The following is a 12,041-nucleotide window of genomic DNA, read 5'->3' as shown; positions in this document are numbered from 1 at the left end:
GCAGGCTCCATGCCCAGTGTGAATGACCCAGAGATCATGACCTGAGCCGAAATCAAGAGTCACATGCTTAACCTGAGTCACCCAGGAGCCCCTCTAAGTATTATTTTTAAGGTGACTAAATATTTGCAATATAAGTTAAAATTTTTTCTAAGCATAATTATGTAGAAATGCAAAACTTTGAAAATCACTTGAGAGTAACTTATTTTTAACATTAAGACAAAAATTTAAAGCAGTTTTCCATTATCTTATTCATTTCACTATATACTTCAGTATACTATACTGAATTATTGTTCATAGTACTCCATGCATTAAAACCATTTTGTCTTTATGATTTAACTAATTATCTTCAAAAACCTCTTTATGCAAAATTTTCCTCAATAATTCACTTTATATAAAAAAGAAATACCAAGACTTCACGATGACACTGGGTTTATGCCATGATAAATCTAATTATGAGCAATCAGTTTATTAAAGGCACCAAGATAAATAAATCCTTTAAACAATATTTAAGACTGCACAATTACTACTTTGAATAAAAAAAAAAGAAATAACTAGTATTATCATCTAAGATATGTATTTTTCTTTTCCTTTATATGATGATTGAGATGGATTACAGATAGCTGAAAAACATTCATCACTTTGCACATCAAAAAGTGGAGTTTATTTTGCTCTGCTCTTGAATCTGGACTGGCCCTGGGAACACGTTAATGCAGTGGACATCACTAGGGCTAGGTCTAGGACAGGGTGAGAGAGACACCAGCCATGGTCCAAAATTTAAGGAGACACCAAAAACTTCAGTAAACAAAATAAATAATATTTTAATGTAGTATTTTTTAAAAATAAAAATGCAGAAAAAATATGATGGAAAGATAAGACCTTGGGACTGTATGGAAAGAAATTTCTAACCATTTCAGCTTTCCAGCTAAGTCTAGTCTTCTAGGCATCCTCACTAAAATACCAGACATGTAAATGACATCTCTTAGATATTCTAGCCTTTTTGAACTGTCAGATGACTGAATGCCTGCTGTGCTAATGTGAAGCAGAAGTGGCACCTAATGAATGCACACAATGATTGATGATAAAATGGTGAAGGTTTTAAGCCACTAAGTCTTGCAGCAATATATAACTGAAACATATATGATCATGGTATGGTTCTGAAATCAAAGAAAGGATACTCTTAGGCGTGAAATGTCTGCAGTTCTTTACATGAATAGCAAGGCAGCCAACCTAAAACAATCAAAATAAAAACACAGCAAATGAGTTTTTAAGTTAACTTTTCTTCCATTTAACTCTACACCAAACTATATATTTTTAAAAGCTCCACTTTGCTAGTTTTTCTCATTAAAAATAGTTTCTCATTAAAAATATCTAGTTAATGGAAAACACCAGAAAACAGGAATACTGTTCTCTAAGAAAAATAGGCAGGATTTATTCAAAGTAAAACTAAAATGAACAAGAATACAAGGAAAGAAAGAGAAAGAGAGAAAAGAAGGCAAGCATTATTAACTTAAATCCAACCATCACTCTTTGAATCATTGTTATTTTATGAGATGAGAACCGACAAAATGTAGCATCCCACATATAATAAGAAATATGCCTTGCTTCAGATAAGCTTTTTTATTCAGTATCCTAAAACCACTCTATTCATTCAACAACCATTCACCCACTACAATGTGCCAAAGATTGTGAAATATTCATTTTCTCTTGTATAAAGTATTTCTAAATGTTAAAGAAAATTATACTTTGTGTTTATGCATAAAGTAATATATAAAATGAATTCAGGAATACTTGAATACTGATATGCATTATCCGCCAAATATATTTAGCCATGTTTGGTCTTAAAAACCAAGTAAAAACAACAGCAATATGGTATTAAACACTGTAAACAAAATAAATGGCCAAATAGTATCTTTAAATATATGTAAATAATTTTAAAGACTTGGCTTTAAAAAAAAAGATTTGGCTTTAAAATGATAAACAGAAATTAGCATTCAGTATTTAATTTAAAAACTGTTATCTGAATCATAAAATCCTAAGAAGAAAGTACTGTGGTCTACTTCTCAAGGAAACTTAGATACGAAATGTTATGTTAAAAATTCTAAGTTTTGGGGATGCCTGGGTGGCCTCAGCGGTTAAGCGTCTGCCTTGGGCTCAGGGCGTGATCCTGCCTGGGGTCCTGGGTTCAAGTGCCACATTGGGCTCCCTGCATGCAGCCTGCTCTTCCCTCTGCCTGTGTCTCTGCCCCTCTCTCTCTCTCCCATGAATAAATAAAATTTTTTTTAAAATCTAAGTTTTCAAATGCAAAGGGGTGTAATGCCAATGCCTATTACACAATCTAGGCAGGATTTTAAATAGTACTGCCATAGGTGATTCCATGAATCATTTTTATTTCTTAAAATTGGAGTTAAAGATAAAGAGGATAAAACAGGGAAGTATAACTATAATTTTGTATTGCATAATGCTCCACATTAACATTCTGTCATAAATCACTGCCTGCCTGCCAAGTATTTTAACATGAAGCCATGGGCAACTACCTTTACTTTCCTTATATTTCATTAGCTCTTTATACTTTTGTATAATAGATCCATATAAAATAAAACAGAAAATTTTCTATTTAAATATAGAAAAATACTTAACACTCACAAATATAATGATGACCACTCACAGGCTATGAATAACAAATGTTGCCACAGATTCTGAGACCCATCTGTGGCCCAAAACAATAACCATGTCAAACCTTCACCAACCACCCCACCCTTAATATGCACTGAAAACAGGAAAGCAACCAGAAGAGTGTTCACAAAAGCATTTCATGCACCCAATTTTAAGACAGGCTTTTTCACATTTTTTCTGAAAAAGGGCTCTGTCAGAAAGAGGAATAGTGGGTTGTGATGTAGCTATCGTTGCAGACACATGTACAAGTCTTGCCAAATACCTCAGAATAAATCACAGAACTTTCAGAAAGTAATGTGACAAATCACATGCCAAGAGGAGCTATCATATGCCAAACATCTGTCAAAAACTTTCAGGTGACTTTTAAGAGCAGGTTAATAATGTCTAGCAATATGTAACTCAACTAAGGAAAATGCAAACTATGAAGTCAGGAGGTATGAATGAAATCAAAGTATCAGTTCTGAAGGAATGTAGAAGTCATACTCAATAGTATGGATTATGGATTTCAGTATGTCAACATAATGGCATGCAGAATAGCTTACAGCCAAAAGTGATTTCAAGGAATCTTTTCTAAGTTTAGATTCAGGCAGTGACTTTGATTGTGTTATAGGAAAGTATTATATAATTATACAGATAAATGCACACTGTGCTCATTTTGTAAAAAAAAAAAAACAAAAAAAAAGTAGAATTAATATGCTCTTACTTTTCCCCCCAAAAAACGTGGTGTTAAAGTCATCATATATTTTTTAATCAAAAAAATGTATGGTATACGATAGGATCTAGAGAAGAGGGACAAGAGAAACTCTCTCACTGCATACCCATTAACTATTCCAATGATGTTCAGGAATAAAGATAACTGTAAAAGAATGCCAAAACATTTGATAGTTCTAAATGTATCTTATGTTCTATAGTGCACACACACGCAAAAAAAACAGATTTTTCTGATTCTCAGCCTACATTTTAGGTCCAACTGTGTGTTTGTGTGTATATGTATGATTCACAAGAATTTTGCTTTTGTTCCTGGGATTTACTATTTCTTGCTTGAAGGAGACGTGTGGAGTCAATTTTCAAATCATAGCTCAAAGGCTCCTAAATCTGACAATAAATGCAATCACTTCACCAGCACAACAAAAATACTTAATCTTAGGCACCATTCTCAGATTCCAAGTTAGCAGATCTTAGGTGGAGGCCGAGAATCAATGTTTTTGAAAAGTATTCTCAGTGATTCTGATGTAACTACAGTTTGGGAGTCCCTGTATAGAAATTTTTTTTTCTGGGGGATCCCTGGGTGGCCCAGCGGTTTAGCGCCGCCTTCAGCCCGGGGCCTGGTCCTGGAGACCCGGGATCCAGTCCCACGTGGGGCTCCCTCCATGGAGCCTGCTTCTCCCTCTGCCTGTGTCTCTGCCCCCGCCCCCCCCCCCCCCCCCCGCTCTCTCTCTCTCTCTCTCTCTGTCTCATGAATAAATAAATAAAATCTTTTAAAAAAAAAAAAAGAAATTTTTTTTTCTGTGAATCAAGATGTTTTCCATAATTTCAGTGATTATTAGAATGCTTTTTCTGACTCAATGAAAAAAATGAAAAATTCACAAATATGTTATCAGAGAGAACCATTTTCTACATATGTTTTTATCAAATAATAAATATTAACTAGTCTTCACATAAAGAAATAATTTGTACAGATTTACAAAGGATCAGTCTCACATACCACACCCCCAAAAGGTACCAAAGTTGGCACTTCAGGTGTTATTTCCAGTTCTTTACTTTCAGTCCCTTTCAGAGTTCTTCTCAGCATCTACGATGTAAACAAATTAATATAAGACTTTAGAAGGCAAAGAAGAAATAGATAAAAGTCAACTTCCACAAATATTTTAGGAGTATCTACTAAGTAACAATTATTCTAGGCATGGGGATATTAATATGACCAGAAAACTCATCCCCACCCTCGGTAAGTTTATCAATAAGTTAGCAGAGAAACAAATATAAACAAGTAAATATAAAATCATCAAGGGAACCATGAGGGGAGAGAGAAGCACATGGTACTGTGAATAATGAGTTCTGCTTGCTAACTAAAAATGACCATCATTACTCCATTTTAGTCTTAATCTGATATAGACATTAAGGACTGTATCCCACAGATGGCCAGTGATCCTGCTTGCAAGTTATCCCAATATTCATTCAGCTAATCAGCCATTGAAGGAAGTGAAACTGAATATCTTGGGATAGTAGGTATATGGCCATGAGGCAAGGGATAAATGGCGGTCAGTTTTTAGTTGTGTGATTTCCTCCAGAGTAACTTCACTAACTGCTATTTGTGAGTTGGTATCTTTGTTCTTAAGGGCTCTGGTCACTACACATGATGGTTAGCTTTTAAAAATTACAAGAGTAAGAGAAAAAGTAAAGAGAAAGAAAAGGAAGGTGGAAGACAGAGGCAAGGGCAATAGGGAAAAAGCTATTACAAATCCAACTTGAAAAGAATTGTTATTTATCCCCAACCTTTGCTAACTTGAATCAACATAGCTTTACCTATAAATATTAGCTTCCCAGGAATCTGTTGTTTTGGGTCTCCTCAAGAACCAACTGTTCAATTTTTGACATATAAAATACATCTTTAGTTATGTTGAAATTTTTGCTTCAAAGTATGTAACAAACACTTTATTTGTACTGAAGAAATTTGTTGTATGTATCTTGGGTCATTTTGCTATTGCTGCATCTGACTGGCCAAATGGGTTTTATATATATGATTTTTATATATTTGTATAATTTGTAGTTTAAGGTAACTGAGTGACAATTACTATATCATCACTAAAACATCAAATGTGGTACATCATATGCGTATTCAGTGTGCACCCTCAAGCTTGATGTTATGATAACCTTATTATGGAATTTTACTCTGTGCATTTTAATAAATATAAAATAATTGGGGAAAAATCCTTTAGAACACTCATGTTCAATTTACTCTTGACTATGTGGCAAAAAATACTGCCACTCCCCTCACATCATTACCTTTTTACTTTTTCTTCCTTATCTGAGCAGAGTTCTCAGTGGCAGCAACATAAGCAAAACAACTCTGCCTAAATTCTATTAGAATCTTGAACACAAGTTCTAAAGACTAATCTCATAAGGCCTACTAGTACCACGCAGAATTTCTGAACCTGCAGAGAATTTTTATTTCTGTTAATTCTACTATGCCTTTCATGTCTGTCACTTTTGACCCCACTTTGAATAAAAGTCCCTTGTGGCACTTCTTTTAAAGGTCTACATATTCACTTACATTATTCTGTAATTCCTCCCCATTCACCTTTTTTTTTTTACCCACTCTCCTCCATTCCAGTTTTATTTGAAAACTCACTAGCCTACACGCTTAACTTTTCCCAGTATATTCCTTCTTCCTAGTGCTAGCAGAAACCTCTGTGTCTTCACATTAATTAACATTTACTAACGTGCTGGCACAACTGTATTGTGCTGTTCCAGCTTGAAGTGTTCTTGCCCTTAAGAAGTTCAGTCTGGTGTTGAAGATAGAGAGGTGTAAAAAAACCCACTTACAGTTTCTCTATAAGAAAAACGATTGCTGGGGATCCCTGGGTGGCTCCAGCGGTTTAGTGCCTGCCTTCGGCCCAGGGCGTGATCCTGGAGACCCAGGATCAAGTCCTACAAAGGGCTCCCTGCATGGAGCCTGCTTGTCCCTCTGCCTGTGTCTCTGTTTCTCTCTCTCTGTATCTCTCATGAATAAATAAATAAAATCTTAAAAAAAAAATAAAAGAAAAACGATTGCTGAAAAAAAGATAATTTTATTTTTCCTTTTTCTTTACCCTACCCAGATTTCCTACATGGGAAAAGGAATAACTTACTTGATTGGTCAGACCTTCCCATTCATTGTGCAAAACTACAAGTCTCTGGATTTAACAACTCTGAAAAAAAATTTTTTTAAAAGATTTTATTTATTTATTCATGAGAGACACAGAAAGAGAAAGGCAGAGTCACAGGCAGAGGGAGAAGCAGGCTCCATGCAGGGAATCTGATGTGGGACTAATATATACATATATATATATATATTTTTTTTTTTAATATTTCCTAAATCATCTTTTCTCTGCCTAACTTGGGAGCAAGGACTCTTTTTCACCATCTTTTTCATCTTTTTCTGTCCCCATGGAACAAGGACACTCACAGCAAGGCCCAGGGATCATCTCTAGAGTAGTGGAAGAAAATATTAGAATAGAATTGATATTAACAATTTTCTTTAACAAATAATAAAGTACATACAACTAACTGTAAGCAGTAGACAAATATTCCAAGGAAAACTGAATTTTATGCTCAGAGAGGTTATATCACTGCCTTCATAAGTTCTCGATATCGCATTTGCCAGGTAAATGGACTGACCAATCCACATTATCTTACTTTTTTTTTTTTAATTTTTATTTATTTATGATAGTCACACACACAGAGAGAGAGAGAGAGAGAGGCGGAGACATAGGCAGAGGGAGAAGCAGGCTCCATGCACCAGAAGCCTGATATGGGATTCGATCCCAGGTCTCCAGGATCGCGCCCTGGGCCAAAGGCAGGCGCTAAACCGCTGCGCCACCCAGGGATCCCCCACATTATCTTAAATACCATACTCAGCGTACTTTACAAATAGATAAGGACTGAGCATAAAAAATGTCATGGCAAAATATTATTAAAGTTGGCAAACAGGGGATCTCTGGGTGGCTCAGTGGTTTGGCGCCTGCCTTTGGCCCAGGGCACAGTCCTAGATCTCCGGGATCGAGTCCCGCGTCAGGCTCCTGGCATGGAGCCTGCCTCTCCCTCTGCCTGTGTCTCTGCCTCTCTCTCTCTCTCTATGTCTATCATAAATAAATAAAATCTTAAAAAAATTTTTTTTAAGTTGGCAAAGATATACCATGTACTTTGATCTTACAAAAAAAAGATAAATGTTCCAAATTTGCTAAACTGTGATGACAAATAGCAGTATGTAAACTAGAAAATATTTTTAAATGTAGAGTTCTTAATCTGTCTTTTCAGAGTAAGGCAGTGACATTTTAGTGAGTGGGAAAATAACTCTTTTATATGAACTCATGTTAAGAACATTTTGAAAACTATTGCAAATATTTTTACCTAATGTTATTTTATGTGTGTGCAAATGTGATCACACTACAAACTCATGGTATCACACTTTAAAAACTTAGAAACCATTTCCTACTTTGTTTTAAAAATCTCACAAAAGAAGGGTTTCAGGGGATCCTTGGGTGGTGCAGCGGTTTAGCGCAGGTTAGGAAACCATTTTCGTTCTTAATATAAAGAAATGTAATGTTTTCCAATTACTTTGCCAGAACTATTACTCAGAAAAGATAATATTTTACTGATAAAATCTGGACTAAAAACTTTGCAAAGTAAAAGAGAAATGAAAAATGAATAATGTCATTTACCAAGTACAACCAAGATGCACCTATTCCATTTGAAATTTCAAATCTTTGAAAGTATCTTTTTCAAATACAATAGCATTAAAACCCTTATACTGAAATAACAAATTTGTCTTAGAATGAGACCTTCAAATCACTACATCACTAATATTAAAACCCTGCTTTTCAAAAATAGTAATGCTTACTGAATTCTGTACCACTGATAAACATGGAAGTCATTTTTAGAAATACTGCTTATCATTTTAAATTTTTTATATATTGTAGAATTTATATAATAAATTACAGTACTTTAATGTAATGTATAAATAAATATACAAACATTGGTGATAGATGTTCACATATTTTTTTATTGATAAGGCTGTGTAGTCTAAGCAATTTGGAGACTACTTCTACAGAGTTGCAACTAAATGACTATAAGCTATTTCACTTGCCCAAATCTGCCTTTCTGGAGATTCTAAGCCCCCCAGTTTCCATGCATATTCCCACCTAATCACAGTCTGCTTAGAATGAAGCATCTCAAAAAAAAAAAAAAAAAAGAGAATGAAGCAAGCATCTCATACATGCTGCCTTCAATTTGAGATGCAGGTAAGAAAGAGTTCCACAATAGTTTCCAGTTTAGACTCATTACCAGAAAGCCTTAGATAAAGCTGATACTTAGTTCCTCATCTGACTGTCCACTTTTTAGCACTTTTTTACTAATGGCTACAACCCTGGAGCAAAAGAGGAGCAAGAGGTAAGATTCCAGTACCATGCCTGATCCAGGATGTCTAAGAAGGATCTCATAAACATATGGCAAATGAGAGGAGTGGGGAGAGAGAGTTAGGGAAGGATCTAATGATACTTCAAGTGAGTTAGAAAAGGAAAAAATTAAGAACTAGAGGGACAGAAGCCTAGACAAAATAAATATAAAAGTATAAAGGAAAAAGGCATAGTTTTATTACATTATTATATTTATATAATATATATAAGTATATTGTACTGAGATACATATACTTAGGTACAATAAGTATATATACTTACATATAAACATATAAATACTATTATATCATATAATGTTTATATAATATATACTTACATATTTATATGTTAATGTAAATATTGCATCACAACATACATATACAGATGGCTATCAAACAACATGAATTTGAACTGTGTGGGTTCATTTATACATGAGTTTTTTCCAACAAATACACACAGTACTATAAATGTATTTTCATTTCCTTAAGATTTTCTTAACATTTCCTTTCTTTAGATTACTTAATTTTAAGAATACAGTACATAATACATACAGCATACAAAATATGTGTTAATCAACTGTTTATGTCATCAGTAAAGCTTCCAGTCAATAGTACACATTGTAGTAAATTTTGGGGGGTATCAAAAGTTACATATGGATTTTCAATTGCATAGGGGTCAGTGTCCTTGATCCTCATATTGTTCAAGAATCAACTCCAAATAATTCACCTCCTCAATTTGAACTACAGATTCAGTGCAACCAAAATCAAAGTCCTAACAAGTTTTCCTACAGAAATTGATGAGCTTTCCCAAAAATTAGTATGGAAATGGAAAGACCAAAAATAGCCACGACCATCTTGAAGAAGAAAAATAAAATGAAGTATTTATTTTTTTTAAGATTTATTTATTCATGAGAGACAGAGAGAGAGAGAGAGAGAGGCAGAGACACAGACAGAGGGAGAAGCAGGCTCCATGCAGGTAGCCTGATGTGGGACTCGATCCTAGGATTCCAGGAACACACCCTGGGCCAAAGGCAGGCGCTAAACCGCTGAGCCACCCAGGGATCCCCACAAAATGAAGTATTTAAAAATTAAAGAAATATTAGCCTCATCAATCAGACAACAAAAAAAAAGTAAAAGACATTCAAAGTACTGAAGAAGAAGCCAAACTCTTATCCTTCACACATGACATGATACTTTATGTGGAAAACCCAAAAGACTCCACCTCAAAATTGCAAGAACTCATAAAGCAATTGACCAACATGACAGGATATAAAATCAATGCACAGAAATCAGTTGCATTTCTACACACTAATAGTGAGACTGACGAAAGAGAAATTAAGGAATTGATCCCATTTACAATTGCACCAAAACCCATAAGATATCTAGGAAAAAACTTAACCAAACAGGTAAAGGATTTGTACTCTAAAAACTATAGAACATTTATGAAAGAAATTGAAGAAGACACAAAGGGAAGGAAAAACATTCCATGTGCACGGATTGGAAGAATAAATATTGTTAAAATGTCTATGCTGGGACACCTGGTGGCTCAGTGGTTGAGTGTCTGCCTTTTGGTTGGGTCATGATCCCAGGGTTCTGGGATCAAGTCCCACATTAGGCTCTCTACAGGAAACCTGCTTCTCCCTCTTCCTATGTCTCTGCCTCTCTCTGTGTGTCTCTCATGAAATAAATAAATAAAATCTTTAAAATTAAAAAAAAATGTCTATGCTACCTAGAGCAATCTACACATTCAATGCAATCCCTATGAAAATATCGCCAGGGATCCCTGGGTGGCGCAGCAGTTTAGCGCCTGCCTTTGGCCCAGGGCACGATCCTGGAGACCCGGGATCGAATCCCATGTCGGGCTCCCAGTGCATGGAGCCTGCTTCTCCCTCTGCCTGTGTCTCTGCCTCTCTCTCTCTGTGTGGCTATCATAAATAAATAAAAGAAAAAAAGGAAAAAAGAAAAAAAAGAAAATATCACCAGCATTTTTCACAGAGCTGAAACAAATAATCCTAAAATTTGTATAGAAACAGAAACTACCCCAAATAGCCAGAGAAATGTTGAAAACAAAAGCTGGAGGCATCACAATTCTGGACTCCAAATCTGTAATCATCAAGACAGCATGTTATTGGAACAAAAACAGACATATAGATCAATGGAACAGAATAGAGAACCCAGACACAGACCATCAACTCAATGGTCAATTCATCTTCAACAAAGCAGGAAAGAATACCCAGTTGAAAAAAGACAATCTCTTCAATAAATGATGCTAAGAAAGTTAGACAGCCACATGGAGAAGAATGAAACTGGACCATTTCCTCACACCATACAAAAATAGACTCAAAATGGATGAAAGACCTAAATGTGAAACAGGAATCCAACAAAATCCTAGAGGAAAGCACAGGCAACAACCCCTTTGATCTCTACTGCAGCAACTCCTTGTAAGACACATCTCCAGAGGCAAGGGAAACAAAACCAAAAATTAACTATTCGGACTTCATCAGGATAAAACGCTTCTGTACAGCAAAGGAAACAGTCAACAAAACTAAAAGACAACCTACAGAATGGGAGATCTTTGCAAATGATATATCAGATAAAGGGTTAATATCCAAAATCTATAAAGAATTTATCAAACTCCACACCCAAAAAACAAATAATCCAATCATGAAATAAGCAGAAGACATGACAGACATTTCTCCAAAGAAGATACACAAATGGCCAAGAGATAAATGAAAAAGTGTTCGACATCACTAGTCATCATGGAAATATAAATCAAAACCACAAAAAGACAGTACCTCACATCTGTCACAATGGCCAAAATGAACAACTCAGGAATCAACAGATGTTGGTGAGGATGTAGAGAAAGAGGAACCCTCTTCACTGCTGGTGGGAATGCAAACTGGTGCCACTCTGGAAAACAGTATGGAGATTCCTCAAAAAGTTAAAAATAGAACTACCCCATGATCCAACAATTGCATTACTAGGTATTTATCCAAAGATACAAAAAGAGTGACTTGAAGGGGCACATGCACCCCAATGTTCATAGCGACATCCACAATAGCCAAAATATAGAAAGAGCCCAGATGTCCATTGACAGATGAGTGGATAAAAAAGAAGTGGTATATATATGCAATGGAATACTACTCAGCCATCAAAAAGAAGGAAATCTTGTCATTTGCAACAACGTGGATAGAACTAGGGGATATAATGCTAAGTG

The 12,041-nt window shown here is 35.3% G+C and overlaps 1 protein-coding gene across 13 annotated transcripts in view; it reads right to left on the bottom strand.

Annotated features, from left to right (window-relative positions):
• CATSPERT (catsper channel auxiliary subunit tau) overlaps window positions 1–12,041 on the bottom strand; it is a 132,599-nt gene that overhangs the window by 114,337 nt on the left and 6,221 nt on the right. For 8 of the 13 annotated variants that reach the window (XR_013373133.1, XM_077885409.1, XM_077885410.1 and 5 more), the window contains exons 2-3: window positions 4,379–4,465; window positions 1,176–1,227 (exon numbers count right to left, since the gene is read on the bottom strand). Coding sequence is in view for 12 of the 13 variants with exons in the window: in XM_077885409.1 (XP_077741535.1) it covers window positions 1,176–1,227; window positions 4,379–4,465 (139 nt within the window). In the remaining variant the exon portion in view is untranslated. Of the gene's footprint in view, window positions 1–1,175; window positions 1,228–4,378; window positions 4,466–5,676; window positions 5,733–11,619; window positions 11,735–12,041 lie in introns of those variants that run through there. The other 5 variants (XM_077885415.1, XM_077885414.1, XM_077885416.1 and 2 more) reach the window with 5 other exon arrangements.

The sequence above is a fragment of the Canis aureus genome, chromosome 36 (assembly GCF_053574225.1).
Source record: "Canis aureus isolate CA01 chromosome 36, VMU_Caureus_v.1.0, whole genome shotgun sequence".
Taxonomy (NCBI): Eukaryota; Metazoa; Chordata; class Mammalia; order Carnivora; family Canidae; genus Canis; species Canis aureus.
The sequence above is the reverse complement of the archived record's forward strand: the minus strand, read 5'-3'. Positions and strand labels throughout refer to the sequence as shown.